The sequence below is a fragment of the Cinclus cinclus genome, chromosome 3 (assembly GCF_963662255.1).
Source record: "Cinclus cinclus chromosome 3, bCinCin1.1, whole genome shotgun sequence".
NCBI classification, from domain to species: domain Eukaryota; kingdom Metazoa; phylum Chordata; class Aves; order Passeriformes; family Cinclidae; genus Cinclus; species Cinclus cinclus.
This window is the reverse complement of record NC_085048.1, coordinates 110416853-110433842: the sequence shown is the minus strand read 5'-3', so window position 1 is coordinate 110433842 and position 16990 is coordinate 110416853. Positions and strand designations below refer to the sequence as shown.

General features: G+C 52.2%; 1 protein-coding gene across 1 annotated transcript in view; it reads right to left on the bottom strand.

Annotated features, from left to right (window-relative positions):
- LOC134042011 (serine/threonine-protein kinase pim-1-like) overlaps positions 1 to 16990 on the bottom strand; it is a 91739-nt gene continuing 74749 nt past the window's right edge. Inside the window, exons 2-7 of the mRNA XM_062489085.1 lie at positions 10296 to 10430; positions 10158 to 10208; positions 9560 to 9929; positions 9193 to 9369; positions 8800 to 8918; positions 1 to 39 (exon numbers count right to left, since the gene is read on the bottom strand). Coding sequence (XP_062345069.1) covers positions 1 to 39; positions 8800 to 8918; positions 9193 to 9369; positions 9560 to 9929; positions 10158 to 10208; positions 10296 to 10430 — 891 coding nt within the window. The remainder of the gene's footprint in view (positions 40 to 8799; positions 8919 to 9192; positions 9370 to 9559; positions 9930 to 10157; positions 10209 to 10295; positions 10431 to 16990) is intronic.

The window sequence follows — 16990 nt, the reverse complement described above, 5'->3', positions numbered from 1 at the left end:
TCAGACTTCTTCACTCTGACGCTGCTGCTTGATCGTGGCCTGGAGAAAATGGAAAACACAAGAACATATGAGGAGGGAGAAAGAGAAGGGAAGGAACAGGTGTAGCAATCCTTCCTTGCTTGGTGCCTCTGATGAAGAAGAAAATGCAACACATCAAGCCAACAAGATGCAAAGCTCATTAATTGTCCTTAAGCATTCAGTTGCTGCAGCCAGGCAGAGCTGGCCAAGCTCCAGCTGAAACTCAGCAGTCATTCCTCAACTTGCACCATAACTCCCCAATTCTGCTGACTTTCCTTTTGGAGCCAAGGGGCTCCTACAGCCTCCCTCAAGCAGCAGGAGCTGCTAAGCTGAGACACGAGTCTGCATGGAGGGCAGCTACTTTGGTTCTGCTGACAAAGCTTGACTTTGCCTGCTTGTGGCTTTCACTGGTACCAGTCTCGTGCTACATGTGGTCCGAACACGGCAGTATCCTGAGAAGGATATTCCACCTCATGGCTGTCTCAAGAAGGAAAAGCCTTTTACCAACTCAACTGCTAGGCAAGGGTATTCACATTGCACTTTCAATGCACTACCAAAGCTTTCCAGTTGGAATGACATTTTTGTGACTCCTTCATTATTGCTGTCCTTCAGATAAGCTACATTGACAGCTACATTTTCTCATATATATTCAAGCCAATATCTTCCCATCAGGTACAGTACTATAGCTCTTCTCTACCTCCTTGCCCTCTCTGTTTTAATCCCAGACCTAAATATTAAACATTGATAGGATTTTACATCTATACCCGGAAAATATAGCTGGGTTCTCATTTCACAGCGCCGTCCCAGGCACAGAGAAATTATGCCTGACATTTACAGAAGCAGCACGTAAAGACAGAGACACCCCTCCAGCATCCAATATTTGGCCAAACAGAGTTTTCCAGGGCTGAAGTTGCCAGTCAAGGATCACAGTATTCAAAGATCTGCAGGATCCAGAGCTGTGCAATACAGCTCCCAAATGACACCACAAACATTACAGAGGGAATCAATACCAAGCCCAGCAGAGGACCCATCTTCAGATGCTTTTAAGCCCTGCCTCCTCTTCCCCACCACCACCACCTCTGCTCTTGGGACACATGGTGTGGGGTTTGACATGGAGCTGGATCATCACGGATGGGCCAAATGGTGAATACACAGAGGTTTGCCTAAATACATGGGAGAGAGCTGACTGTGCAAAGGAACCTCACAAGATGGCAAGAGGGAGCTGAACAGCAGAGTGGAGCAGCAGACACCTTGGCTTACCTCATCTCCTGGGACTCTTGGACATCCAGCTGCACAGAGCTGCGCAGAGACCCTGCAGCACTGCCAACACGGGGACTGACTGCCTTGGGTATAGGGGGGACCAAAGGCAGTCCCAATGACCCCTTCTTCATATCCCCACCTCTGGGATACAGCAAGGATGCCTGGAAAGAGTGGTACAAAGTGCTCAGATGAAGCATTCAGCCCTTCCTCACTGATGGCTGAAGACATTTAGCCATGCTTTAAACTGGGACCTGGCAGGGAAAGACCAGTCAAACTGCTGGAGTAGCTTGGCCTAGCATGGGGAATGAAAAGGCAAGTGGTGAGGGCGTGCTCATGCCCTAGACTTGCCAACTCTCTCCTTGGGCTCAGTTCACTGCAAGTGTGGCTATGATCCCAGCTGGAATCCACATGTTTGGTATCAAGTTGTTCTGCGGTGCCACGGCCTCCACTGGCCTTTTGGATGGTATGGGAACAGGTTCAGATCACTGTTCTCTCCCTGCCTCTTAGGCACCTCACAGCCAGTGCTGATCTCCAGCCAAGTCCCCACAAAGCCATTCTGCAGGATGTCAGAACCTGCTTTTCTCAAGCCCCTCAATTCTTCTGCTGCTGCCCTTCCCTCTTACAGTTGCCCAGCAGCCTTTCAGCCCAGAAGCTGCTGAGCTCTCGCGATGCTCCGTGCTCTCCAGCTCCCACACCTCCATCATCTCAGGCTCACTGGCATTTAGGAAGTTCAGCAGAGCTCCCTGCCCTGCTGCTCTCTGGAAGGTCTCTGCCTGCCCAAATTTCTCCAGGGCCCCCATGCCATGGCCAGGAAGGGAGGTGGAGGCAGTGGAGACAGATGAACGCCCTTCCTCAGTATCCCATCATTTCTGGCACAACTAAAGGGCCAAATCAGGACCTGTTTGAACTGCAGTGGAAGGATTAGATCCTGTCAGGAATACATTGGGCCCTTCCTCAGCAAGGCTGGAATCAAGTACATCAGCCTTTGATTGGACATTCTGTTTGCCAATGCTGTTGCTCATTTGCCTCCTCCTGCACCCCATGGTAAACCCAAAACAACTGCAGGTGCTGGCCCTGCTGCAAAGGAAATTGTGTGCCTGGGCTTTGAGCTGCTCTCCCCATGGCCACCTCCCATCCCTTCCCTCTGGACAAAGCCATGCCAGAGCACACAGCTGCCCAGAAGCTGACGAAATCTAGAAATAGCATCAGAGACAACTGTGTACAAGGCCATGGCTGTACAACTCAAAAGCTGAGACCACCTGGAACTGACTTTGTAGCACTGCCTGTTCCAGCAAACTCCTTTTTTCCTTAGCAAGCAGACACAGCTGATGGAATACATATCCCTGACACAGCCATGGTTCAAAAATACATGTAGGTTATAAAATCTAACATGCTTGCTTGGCCAGATTGGACAGCATAAGCAGCTTGGCCTGATTCTTGGGCTTTTCTCAGTCATAAGTCAGACAAGGAATTATGACAGAGCCCAGAAACCATTCAAAGACTTCTCCTGCCATTGATGCATGCTGAGGATGTGAAGTTTGCACTACACACCCATTGCAAAGGCAGCGTGTTCTCAGACACTTCCCAGAAGTGCAGTGTCCAGCTGAGCTCTTCCTTGGCCCAGCTGGTTCCATGTGCTCACACCACAGGAAAAGCTCTCTGAGCTCTGCTTACAGTGCAGAAAGTGAAAATCTATCACACAGGACTTAGCTCGGTCTCCTTACCATCTGTTCTTTTCCTTCTGAACTCAGCTCCCTGTTATTTCTAATTTTATCCTCGCAGCCGGTGCCGTTTTTCCCAGTCCCGTGCTCTCCTCTGGACACCGTGCTTGGCTTGGTGGAAGGAGAGTCCTTCTGGATGGGAGGCAATGGCTTGGAGGGAAGGAGCATAGAAGGATTTGCCAGGGAAAACTTCTTGGCAAGAGGGTAGCCAGTCAGGCCTGGAAAGTAGAGATATAAAACTGTAACAGAGGCTGCAATGCAAACCTAAAGCATCTGAAGCTCCATATTTCATAGAAGACATTTCCTGGAAACTTTCCTGGAAACTAGCTGCACAGGGAAACATGCACCTGACAGCAGCCACCTGAGGCAGGCCACAGGATCACACCCTGAGCCACTTCCACAGAGCTCCCAGGGGAACTTCCTGGCCTCTAGGCTGCTCTGGGACAGCAGGGAGCCCAGAGCCCTGTGCTTCCCAGCAATGGCTCAGCTGCACATGCAGCCTCCTGCTCCTCTCCCTGCCCCACAGCTCAGCAGCCCTACAGCTCCACGGGGCACTGGCAGCAGCACAGCTCATGGCAGGGGGCACCTGCAGGGCACAACTGCTCCCTGGCAATGTGCACAGGCTCTCCAGGCTGGCACAAGACCCTTCCTCCCACCAGAGAGCGGCCCAGCTCCCACCTTACCTCTGTGGGAGGCTGAGCCAGCCTCACAAGGGATGAACTCATTTAGGTGAAGTCCCATCTTTATCATAAACACGTCTAATGGGTGGGGCATTTGCAGGATTCTTGAACTTTGGAGAAAATTTCTTAGGTTTCATTTCTCAAGGACCTAGCCTGTGAACTATTCCTCTCAACACTATTGAGTTACCATGGCTGAACAGAAAGTTGGATGGCTCCAATGGGAAGAGGGGGAAAAAAACTCCTTCTCTAGTGTGGCTTCTGTGAACACCCAATAAAGACCCACACAGCTGTGACTGCTGTTTCTGCAAACTACAAAGAGCTCTCAGCAAGCAGGCAGGACTTGCTGGCGTTTTCATAGCACCTTAATATCATTCTCAGTGTTAGACCCAATTAGCAAGCAGAGGAAGAACAGGAAATTTATCTGTTGTGAGACCTGACATTGGTGGCAAACAAAGGAACAGAACTTGCGTCTCATGACCGTGTCCAGTTTGTGGTCAGCTGTGGCCACAGTCCCTGTCCTGACTGAAAGTTTGAGTGATTTGGCTACTGTGAAAAGAAGAGGACGCTAATGACAAAACATAATGAGTAAGCTAATGAGAAAATGTTGTGATGCCAGGGCTGTCCTGGCAAGATCACCTGTAGCTCACAGCCACCAACTCTGACACAGAGCCAGAACTGACCACCATGGACCAATTTTCCCGGAAATCTGGTGGAATTTGTCTCCATTTGACTCGGGCCTTTCAGCTCCTTTCTATCCTCACCTTTTCCTTCCGTGGTCTTTCCTTTTCCAGTAAAATCCATCTTTGAACCCGTGCTTCTGTCTCGCAGAAGTACCTGGGGTTGAATTTGGGAACTGTCTCGGAGCAGACGGCGATAGGAGCCCGGTCCCCAGCCCTAGAACAAGGTGGGGTGACTCCAATCGCCAGCAGTCGGCACAGACAGGCAGAGCCAGACGTGTCTCCTGCCACTGTGTCCGTGTCAACCACAACCTTCACAGCCCCTTGCAGGGCTGCCCCTTTGTGACGCGCTGGCCCGTGGTTCTCTCGTTTCCATGGCCACAGAGCCCCCACCCCAGCTCCATCCCTTTCCCTTCCCTTCCCAAGGGCAGCCAGCCCTGGGCCCGGCCAGGCCAGGTCGGAGGGTTTGGCACTGTCTAGGAAGTAGCCGCTTTCCTAAGCTGCTTTTCAAGGCCTTTATTTCTGTAATTCCCACTCCGTTCTGCCTTGCAGCTTGTTGGTTGCGGATTTTGATTACTTCTCTTCACAACAAATAAAGTGGTGCCTTCCCCTCAGCAGCCCTGGGGATGTTCCTATGTGAAGCCATCTGTCTCACACGGTTTTAGACAATTTAAAACAGAACACTATGGATAAGCCGTCTCCTCTGAAGTGTTCCAACAATCCCGTTTCCAGCAAGAGGAAGTGAACAGTAAGAGATAAAGGTGGAAAAAAGGCCTGCCTCACCGCCCACACGGCCTGGGGGAGAGACAGCTGGGCCCCGATCTGGCAAGGGCCCCAACCTCGGCTGCTGGGCAAAGGAAAAGGAAAACCACCAGCCCACCACTAACATTACGTACAGCAAACGCCAAAAAACAACCTTACAACCAAAAAACTCATCTCCGCTTTCTGGCCGGGCCCTACAATCCCAGCCCGGCCCCGGCGCAGCCTTAGAAGGCTCCTTATGGTAAAGAGCTCCGGCCGCCCCACCTAAAAACAATCACAGAACCCTCTCCTGCCCCGGCAAAATATTAACTTTTTCACTGCCCAAAATATGACTTTACAAATACTTTATTCTCTGTCCTGTGGAAAAAAAAACAGAGAACCAAAATGATAATATGTACAAAAACAGCACAAAAAACACCAAAATCAAAGTATGAGAAGAGTCAAGTCTCAGCTGAGGGAAGGAAGACATAGACTGAAATTCTTCCCTTTTTTTTATGCTATAGAAAAGAATCCGTTGTTTCCCTATAACACATAAAAAATATGGGGTGGATTAAAGATTCTAACTCTAGATGTAAGAAGAAGCGTTGGTGTTAAAATAAACCAATGTTAAAATTGCTGTAAGTGCCCTAGGTTTAAATAGTGAAAAAACCCCTGCTTCTCCCTAGGGAAGAAGAAGAAAAACACCCTCTATTTTTAAAAGTGGAGTAAGCTTTTGTTTCAACTATTATAATCCTTTAAGTGTGCCTCATAAGTTGATATGGTCCTCAGTATTAGTTATGAATTAAAATGTTAGTTGAGAAAAAAAATATTACATAATAACCAGATCTCTATCCTCCCTGACGGCTAAACACTAGAACAGCAAGACCACTTACAAATGGTTTCTTATGAAAAATCTCTATAGGCTGAAGAATCTCCTCTCTGAAAGAAACAAGTAAATGACTATTTTAGAAATGGTAAACTAACTGAGTTGTTCTTTGTATGCTGTCAATGCAAAAAAAACAAATGTGTGGAAAGAAGAAGAGTAGTCTGAAGTTTTATTCTAATTTTTCTTCTTCTTTTTTCCCCTATAGTTTCTGGTAATAAAGTTTGTCTTTGTATTATTTAAAGCTAAGCCTGTTTTATCTTCCTCCTAATCCTATCTCACAACTAAAAACATTCAAATTAACAATCCAAAACCACTACACTAAAGCAGTATCTCCACCCAAACTCAAACTGAACCCAAAACACCCCACTGTGGAGACCCTAAAAGGCATTCCCTAGTTAGGAAGACACGAGAGGCTTCTCTCATAGCAAGCCCTGTTCTGTCATGCCAATGTAGCCCTGTTCTGTTCCCTGGGCCAGCCCCCTGCCCTCTCCCTGTCTCTCAGGCTTTCGGTCACTCCCACCCTGTTTCCCTGTTGGCTCCCATGCCCTAACCCCACCTTTGTGCCACCCCCATGTCCCCTGGTAAGTGCTCCCTGATGCTCCCCCTGCCCAGGACACCCATCTGCTTCAACCTGGACCCTCACCCCGACGTTCCCCTTTGTCTTTGCCTCTGACCCTGGACTATCCACGCAGTGGCTGAAATAAACATCTCCGTGGATCCCATACAAAGGCCCTTGCTGCTCCTTTACCTGCAACCATCTTAACAGCTATCCAGGCTACAACACCTGGGGAGACAAAGGAGACAAGAAGGATGTCCCAGCTCCCAACATTTCCTTTATCCCTACAGTAGCTGTACTCCAATTACTGCATACGAGAGTTTTACTTGATCCCTTTAATGCCAAGGGACCATGAAGGACTTGAACCTTGTTCAAGTCCAGCCTTGCCTGCCTATTTTGGAGTGGAGGGCAAAGATGCAGACAACTTTGGGCGGGGGTAGAGCTGAAATTGCATTTTGCTGCTTCTGATTTCCTCCCTGCTTTTGCAGCAGAGGGACATCTTTGTCCCTGCAAACCACTCCCCTTTCCAAGTGAAATGTGGGCCTGGCTACCAACTCCAGGTTCTTGAAGAGACTGCTGCGGTTGGCAACAGGAATTGTTGCTGAACTTTTTGTGTTACTTAAACCCCCCCCACCAATTCCACCAAGTGGATGAGGAAAGAGGCAAAGAGATTTCGGTGGAAGAAGGGAGGCCAAAAGCTTGAAAAAAGGATGAAAGAAATGCTCCGATGATGATGATGATGTTAGTAACATGAATGATTTATTTTTGGCAGCAAATGAACACCCGCTGCCGTCCAGCCCTCCCAGACTGGCAGGTCGAGCGGTGCCGTTTCCATGGCATGAGCTGCTGGTAGCCTGGGGACAGAAACCAGAAAGCCACGGTCAGTGGCAGCAGGCTCCTGTCCCCCCTGTCCCACCATAGCCTATACTCAGGCCAGGCTGCTGGCTGTGCTCAGAGCCCAAACCTCCCAGCCCATTCCCTCCTTGTTAGAGGAGAGCAGCGTGGCAGGACACGCTCCACCTCTTCTGCTCAAGCATGGCACAACAACCTCCTCAGCAGCTGCAAGAGCGACATTCTCGTGTGCCTGCTGCCATTTGCCCTAAGCCCTTCTGCCACCCGAGCTGTGGAACCGGGTACCCACCTCTGGAGACCTGCTGCCAGGAGAGGAGCCGATCCCACACAAGGTCCTCATCCTTTTGCAGGGGACATCCACACCGTGGACCCTCCCCGGGTAGCACCTGCATGGGATGCACTCCAGGGACGGTACCGGTGCTTCTCCATCTGGTCTGGACACAAGCTGCAATCTTTCTGGAAAAAACAAAGAACAATTGCATGAAAGTCATTTCAAAACAATACCTGGAAACAAGAAAAAGCACCAAAGGTTGTCACCGTTTCACAGGACTGGGGAAGGTCTGACCGCTCTTTATGATACTAAAATCTCTCCAGTGGTGGGGAAAAACCCTACCTTTCCCACCTGTATGCCCACCCCTTCCTCAAGGGCCTGCAAAGCAGAGCAGCTGGGCCATGGCTAAAGAACCCGTCCCCCTCTGCTGCTCCCTATCCACATGGATGCATGCTTTTGTCAGGCCGGATGCCCCCACCCCAGCCTGTGCCATGCTGGCAGGAAGAAGCTGTCAGCGAGGCCAGGAGCCGGCTCCCCTTCCACAACATCCATCCCCTGCCCCACCAAAAAGCAGCTGAGCAGTTGGCAGAAAGATTAATATTGTCCACTGCCACCCCAAGGGGAACCACCGGCACGTGGCCAGGCTGAGCCCTGCCATGCCTGGAGGCACGAGCATCCCCCCACCCCTGCACCGCCTGGGGACTCATCTTGATTTCGTCGGGGTGCAGAGCGTGTCCTCTAGGAAGGGGCTGCAACCAAAGCCCATCAGCTTTGCCCTGCCAGTGGCCAGCTCGAGGACGGCGTTCTCCAGCTCTGCGCTGATCTCCAGAAGAACACGCCAGATGTGCCTTGGCTCGCGGGGACATCACGAGGCCATTGAGCTGCAGGGGGATGTTTCCCCTTTTCCACTCTGTGGCAACTTCACTGCACTGTGCCACAATTTCTCCAATAGGATGGGGAGCCCTGAGCCGCTCCCTCCACAAATCGCCGGGGACCTGAGGAAGCACCTCCTTGGCTGTGCTCTCTGCTCCATGCCAGGGCCACTGGGAAATGCTCTGGGCAATTCTTTGAGAGCCACGAGACACGAGCAGCTGCTGCTTGCGGGCATCCTGGATTCTACTGTGCAGAGGGATGGATCTCTGCTGTCTCCTGGGCCAGGTGGGGCTTCTGCACCCAAGAATGTTCTAAAAGGTCATCCAAGGATGGCCTGTCTGCAGGGTCCATGGATAAGCACCACCTGATCAGGTGCTGGCACTCTGCAGAGAGAAACCAGAAACTGCTGGTCAGCTCCTGTCCATGCTCTCCCAGATTTCACAGTGCCCACAGCACACTAAGAGTGCTCAGAGCTGTTCGCACAGCTTCCCATCCATCCTCTCTTCTGGAAGAGAGCAGCAGAGGTACACCTGCCACCTCGTCCAGCTCAGCCCAGGAGATGAACCTCCTCCCCAGCTGCAACAGCAGGACACTTATGTGCCACCTGCCCTCTCCCAAAGCCGTTCTTGCTCCCGTGCCTTGAAGGCCCATCCCCACCTTGAGACACCCGGGGCGGGAAGAAGAGCTGTCCCCGGACGATGTCCTCTCTGCTTTTGAAAGGAAGGTGCCTGCACACCAGCTGATAGAGCAGGATGCCCAGGGACCAGATGGTGGCTGGCTGGCCATGGTAGCGGCCAAAGAGGATCCACTCCGGTGGGTAGTACTCCCGCGTTCCTATGGCACACGGGCACAGCTCATCAGGCCAATGTTGATTGCTCCCTCCCAGCCCCAGCTCCTGCCAAAATGCAACTTGGCTGCAGCCGGCTGAAGCAGCATTCCCCCTCCCTCCCTCCCTGTGTGTTCCACCAGGGGAAGCACAGGGGAGAAGCTCCACTGCCCGGCTGGGCCCCGGCTTTGGGCTCACCGGCCATCTGGGTGTAGAACGTGTCCTGCAGGATCGTGCCGCAGCCAAAGTCGATGAGCTTCGCCTCGCCGGTGGCCAGGTCAACGAGCACGTTCTCGGCCTTGATGTCGCGGTGCAGGACGCCGCGGCTGGTGCAGTGCCGCACGGCCCCCAGCACCTGCCGGAACAGCGCCCGCGCCACGGGCTCTGGCAGGAACCCCCCCGCGTGCAGCAGGTGCCAGAGGTCCTGACAGCGCTCCGGACGCTCCATGACCAGCGCGAAGCCGTCGGGCAGCTCGAACCAGTCCAGGAGCCGCACGATGCCGCGGAAGCCGGGCCACGACGCCATCCAGAGCAGCACCAGCTCCAGGGGCACAAGGGCGCCGTCGTGCTGCGGGGGAGCCGCCATGCCGTCAGCGGCGCCGATGCTGCGCTCGCCTTCGCCACCCCCTGCCCGGCGCCACCGCAGCTCCCATTGCCCATGGCCCGGGACGCTGCGCGGCCCCCGCTCGCTCCACGCTCGCTCCCATCGCAGCGTCCCGGCTCCCACCCGGCCGGGCCTGGCCTTACCCCGTCCGCCACGCCCCGCCGCCTGCTCCCGCTGGCCCCGCTCACTCACCAGCCGCGCCCACTCCAAGACGCGGTCCCGGGACACTCGCTTGATGGCCACCTGCAAGCCAAGGCGAGCGGAGGGCTCAGCTCGCCGCCCGCCGCTCGCCGCCCCACCTCCCCGCTCCGAGCCGGCCCCGTCTCTTACCGGGACGCCGTCGGCGAGCCGGGTCCCGGCGTAAACGCTGCCGAAGCCGCCGCTCCCCAGCAGCGGGCCCTCCCGGTACAGCTGCTCCAGGGGAGGCTTCTCCGCCCGTGCGGACGGCACCGCGCTCTCGGCATTCTGCCCGCGGGACCCGCCCGCCCCGGCCGCCACTGCTTCCCGAGCCGCCCCGGGCTCCGGCGCCTCGGGGCCGGCGGCCGAACTGCCGGGCGGCGAGGCTCGCTCGGGGGAATGCGCCGGCGGCGGGGCGGGAGCCGGGCGGCTGCGGGCCAGCTGTGGGCGGAACCGCGGGAGGGGCCTCGGTCGGGGCCGGGCCAGCGCCAGGGCCCGCGCCAGGCGGAGCCAAGAGACGCTGCTGCTCCACCACCGCCACCAGCGCAGCGAGGAGCTCGTCCACAGGCTCTTGAAAAGGTGCCACAGGCGGTACGGACTGAGCCCCGCGGAGGCGGCACCGCGGCGTGCCCGACAGGGGCGGGCAGGGGGCCGGCTCGCCCACGGCCGCCTTGCGGGGCGCGGCATGAGCCGGGCTGGGAGAGGCGCAACAAGGACGGGACTGAACGGGATCACAGGGAGTCTGAGAGGGAGAAGGGCACGGAGGGCGAGCGGGAACTCGAGCGGAAAACCGATCGAGACAGGCGCTGCTGCTGCTGCTGCTGCGGAGCCGCCGGAGCGCGCGGCCGTTCTGCCGTTGCCTCCGCGAACCCAACGGAGGAGCCGCCGCGCGCCCCGTGGAACACAGGAAACAAAGTAAGAATAAATGAAGCTAATTCCTATTAGAGAAATAGCCAAATAAAGCAGTGGAGGCGTAAAGAAGACTGTTGGCTTGTGGCTTTCTTGTTTGAGTGAGATGAAGCATTTTGTGGGGAAGAATTGCCTCTTCTGACAATTTTGCCAGTGTGGGCTGGAGCGGAGCTTTTAAATTTCAAGTAGCAAAGAGAAATCGTGTCAGTATTGTCATCCCTTTTCATTCTCTGCTGAGACACTTGCAGGCTGCCCAAAGACATCGTCTGCAATATGGAACTTGGACCCAAATGGATTGTTAAGTGTGTCTGGATGTCACCAAATCTATGGGAATGACAAAAACTCTCCAGCAATATTTTTAGTGTTAGAGAATCTAGGAACAATGATATTCTGACCACGATGTTGTTCTGGCCGGGATGTGAAACAGAAATAATTTAATCCACACGTAGCCCTGGTGTGCACAGAAATTTTGTTTGTTTATTTCCTGTCAGTGTTAGTGGCAGAAGCATCCATTGCTCAGTTTGGGAAGGCTGACCCCTGACATGGACTCTCCTCAAGTGTGTCTCTGCCTCTGACACTAGAGAACACTGAGTGCCTTGAGAGCTCGTGTTGCCTGTGGAATGCTCCAGCTGACTGCCACCAGAAGCTGTGGACGTTCTTTTGGTATCTGATGCAGAAAAGGAGTTCTCCATAATACCATGCTACTTAAACCCACATTGGGATGCGGCTGTGTAGTGGCTCACCATGAAGCAGATTGCCTGCTTTGTCACTGCCAGCCCTGCTGATCCTGCAAGGGACCCTAGTGTATCCCATGCCTGTTTTGCCTGCAAGCAAAGCTTGCCTTGCCTTAGTAGTGTGGAGTAAATAGAGAAGTAATAAAATGGACAATTAAACAAGTTACTTTGGAGGAGATCCTCCTGCTTTCACACATCAGCCCTGCACCTCATGCTCCGTATCCTAGTTTGAATGGACAGGTGTGTGCTAGGGAAAAAGCAGGACCTTCCCTTGAAATGGAGAAAGTAAAATCCTTCCCACTGAGTCAGTATAATTTTGAAATCAAGAGGTTCTCAGGGAAAGATAGGGGGACAGGAAGAACAGTTCTCTACTAAATATACAACAAGGCCAATCTAAACAACAATAACTATGAAATTAACAGGAACCCAGTCACAGTTCCTTTGGTTGTGTGCTCTTTTCCCCCCTGGTGCAGTTACCATCGCCATTGGCAGTGAGCTCTGGCAGGTTCCCAGTGGACAGGGCAGGTGTGTGGATCCCTGCACAGCTGCAGGAGAGCTGGGGGTGATGGCAGCTGTGTCCCAGATGGGAAGGGTGGAGGAGAGACTCTGCTCACGAATCCTTGGAGCAGTGTCGGTCCCGGTGCTCCAACAGGATGCTTGGAGATAGCAAACTGAAGCAGGACAGCATCCTGGCAGGGGTGTGAGGTCCAACACCAGAAGAGGCAGCTCCTGGCACTGGGATGGCGCGGTGAGGTTTTCCAGCTGCCTTCCTCCTTCCAGAGCCAAAAAGGGGTGAGTACCAGTAACTGCCCCCCCACGCTGCTTTACCTGCTTCGAATCTCGTGGCCTTGGCCTCCTTCCCCACACTGGCCCCGCCCTCCCAGAGAAACACCCAAAAAAAAGGGAGGCTCTCCCTTCCCCATCTCAAGGTCTCAAGGACCTGGCCATCCTTAGCATGTCAATGGGAAAAAATATAAAACTATAAAATATAAAAAAACAAAACATACCACCAAAAATATACACAATAAAAAATATAACAACAAAATTATTAAGATACAATCAAAATATATTTATTGAAACCTACAGATAACTATCAGAACATATGTACATCTGGAACTATACAGGCTAATGCATAAATCCTTGTCTTCAAACGCTCTTTGGATAGGCAGCAGCTTCTTCCTGGGCTTGGAGGAAAGAGCTCTTCTGGACAGCAGGAAAGGACTTTGTGGGTAAATGCACAAATGAATGTCCAGAGAAAACTTGGTGGAAACACAGGAGCCAGGCAGGTCTGCAAAATGGAGACACAAAATGTAACAGAGGCTGCAATGCAAACCTAAAGCATCTGAAGCTCCATATTTCATAGAACACATTTCTTGGAAATTCATAAACAGCTGCACAGGGAAACATTCTCCTACCATCACCCTCTGGAGGCAGGCCAGGGGCACACCCTGAGCCACTTCCACAGAGCTCCCAGGGGAACTCCCTGGCCTCTGGGCTGCCCTGGGACAGCAGGGAGCCCAGAGCCCTGTGCTTCCCAGCAATGGCTCAGCTGCACATGCAGCCTCCTGCTCCTCTCCCTGCCCCACAGCTCAGCAGCCCTACAGCTCCACGGGGCACTGGCAGCAGCACAGCTCATGGCAGGGGGCACCTGCAGGGCACAACTGCTCCCTGCCAATGTACACAGGCTCTCCAGGCTGGCACAAGACCCTTCCTCCCACCAGAGAGCGGCCCAGCTCCCACCTTACCTCTGTGGGAGGCTGAGCCATGCTAGTCCTTCACTTTGTCCTCAATCCAGAGTGTCTTCAGGCCCCTGAGCATGCCATGACTAGGAAGGGCAGTGGAGAGAGCAGGGGCAGATGCACACCCTTCCTGAGTATTTTGTCATTTCTGGCACAGCTAAAAGGTCAGAACCGCAGGTGTCCATCTCAGCACTTGGTCAACTTGCTGGAGAACATCAAGCCTTCACCAGCCCAGGATGCTGGAGAGGTTTTCCTGGACATGTGGGGGCTGGCTGGCAGCACGCTTCTTCAGCTTGGTGCCCATCACCTCGTAGAGGGCAGAGGCGAGCCTGGTGACCACCGTGCGCACATTGGCGCTGCGGACAGGCAGCGCCTTGTTCTCCAGGAAGGACCAGAGCACGGGCAGGGCGTAGCGCTGGACCACTTCAGGGCTCCTGGCATAAACCCCTTCCACAAGCACTGCCGGGACAGAGACACAAACTTCTGAAACAACAACCTTAATGCAAACAAGGATCCACCTCGAGATTTGCTTCTTGGAAGCCTCTCTGGCTAAGAGCAGTGAAATAGCACACAGAGCCCAACGATCCAGAAATGGCCAAAGCAGCTGATCCTCCCCAAAACAGAACCACCAACACCTCAGGAGTACTGTCTCCAAACAAATACTTGCACCTGTGGCAGAACTTGTACCTTTACTGGATCATTTCACAACCTGTTTCAACATCAAGAATGACTAAAATGTCAACTTCCCTTTCATTTCCATTAGGAAGTTGTCTAAACCCACACTGAAGATTTGGAAATGCACCATGGAGATTCAATTGAAAGGTTTCTAAGAAAAAGGACAATTCCATCTTTGTGACCCTTGATGTCAAAGTGCCAGAATCCAATCTGGCTCTTCCCTTTGCTCAGTGGCACACAGCAAAGGGCACTATTAGACCACACTTCCAAACTCCAGCCCACCAGACATGGGTGCTGCTTGACAGCTGGATTAGAAACATCAGTGACTAGCTGCTGTCTTTGGCACAATGCTTTTGTGCCTTCCAACAAACAGCTGCTTCAAACCTCAGGGTGTCTTAGGTAATTACCCAGACCTCATTGCTGTGGCATTTGTGCATCTCCACATTTTAATGTCATTCCCCCTCTCAATGTTAATGGCATTTTTCTTGCAATGTGCACTGCAATAGTAGAATGTAGAGAGAAAAATGCAACACAGATGAATGAAATTTAACCACAACACGAGTGTCTTCTCCCTTTCTCTCTGAAGCCTACTCCCTGCTCAATTTCTGAACTGAACTTTGTCAAACACAGGCAAAAAATTGACAACCAACAGGCTCCTTGCATGGCAGATGTGGCTGAGACATCAAAACCTGAAATGCTCTGGACACCATTCATATTTTCTGATCAGGCAAAATGTTATGCAGTAACCACTTCTTATTCTGTGGTGGAAGAGACTTCATTTTCTCTATGCTCGTAATCCACCAGCAATCATCAACATTTAAACACTTCCTGAAAGTGCCCAAAACCAATTCTGTCAAGCAGGAAAAGGGTTATGGCATCCATTTCAAAATGGGTGTTAATTTCAGTTAAAATCCAATTCAAGACATTGGTCACAATGGAACTTGAGAAAACATTGTTTGTTCCCACTAAATCTCAGAGAGAACATCTGCTCTTCCTAAAAGAGTCCTAATTTATGTTTATTTCCTTTATTTGAAGAAGAGATCAAAATATCTCCAAAACTAAATTCCCTCTTCCTAGACATCTACTTTATCCCAATGCCCTTTCAAGGGCTTTTGACATTCTCAATCACCGAACACTGAGCATTTGAGATTGCTGAAGAAGACACAACATCTATGAAACCTTGCATTTAAAGATGCTGGCACACTTAGCAGTGCATTTAGACCCCGTTAAAGCAAGGCTGTAAATCATCTTGTCCACTATATAGAGAGATTATCACTTTTCCAATCCTGGGCTGTTGCTGACATAGCAAGCTCCTCTGAGGAATCAATTATCAGCTGCATTTGTAGCATTTTGGACAGCACTGACACAGGAAGACACTGTTTGCACACCCTGAAATGCTCAGTCCAATGTCACTTTGACAGCACAGGCAGGGAGCCTCAGCACTCTGCTTCTGCCCCTCTGGCCCCAAAGGCTGCCTTGCACCAAATCCGTGCCCCCAATCTGGGTGCTGAGTTTTGACCTAAGCTGTGACCCCCAGGCACTGCAGGGTTCAGTCTCAAAACTTTTCAAGAGCAAGATGAGAATTCTGTGAGGACAAAACAAACGGATTGCCTGAAACAGCACTTGCTACATTTTCCCTAAAGGACCAGAGATGAGCCTGAGCTCCCAAGAGAAGAGCCAGCTCGGGTATTTTTAACCCCTCCCTTTCCTGGAGGTGGGCTCTGAGATGCCCCAGTGAGAGCTCGGCCCCAAGGCCGAGCGCCACCCCCGTGCCAGGTACTGCACACCTCTGCAGCAGCCAGGGAAAACCTGCCAAACACAGCTGCCATGGGCATTGGGCAGGAGGGACAAGCTCAGCACCTCCTGATTTGGAGCAGCTACTCTACTGTCTATTGCCAGGAATGCCCTGGAAATGCTCCCTGGGGAGACCTCTTGGCTTAGCAGAGGCCATACCTGTGATACGCTCTGTCACATCCAGCAGAGCTTGGCCACTCAGCTGACTCCATTGGTGGCTGAACTCTTTCATCAGTGCTACTTTATCTACAAGAGAAACACACGTTTCTGCTCACTCTTCTGAGGTCCTAGGAGAAAGGAGAGTGGGGAGGGGAAGGGCAGGGGCAGCCCCAATTTATAAAATCAAGTAATTTTCTGCTAATGTACTTCTTTCCTTCCAGCCTACTTGAGGGGGGGTTAAATTCCCAAAGAAAACCTCTCCGTTCACATTTGTCAATGCAAAGTTGTCTGCTGGACCTGGAGCTACGTTAAACATTTCAGATCAAGGACCTCAAGAGTTCAATCACACGTAAGCAGTGAAAAGGTTTTGAACTCCAGAGCAAACAGGAAGAAGCCCAGACTTGGGATACACAAAGGCACAGAGTCAGGCAGTTCAGGAGTTCGCAGAGCAGCTGAGGTGGAGAAAGTGGAAACTCCCCTTGAAGATCTGCCTCTTCAACACTCCATTTGTCAGGCATATTTCTCCCGACCAGCATTTTCAGTGCTGACATAAATCTCTGTGACAAAGGAATTTAGAGCAGTCCTTGCCTGTGTAGGTATTTGCCACAGCCATCCTGCCCCATGAAAACAACATGTGGAACAAGACATCACTGACAGCTGGATTTCTATCTGCTTGTTTTAAGGAAATGCACTTGGTGAATCATAAGTGTCCCATTTGAAAAAGGAAGACAAATGGGAAAGGTGGAACAGAGGCAGCTACTGCCTATAATGTGGAGCCTTCCAGGGGGCTGCTCTGCAGGAGCCATGATGGGCCAGTGTCCCTTCATGGCAACAGCAA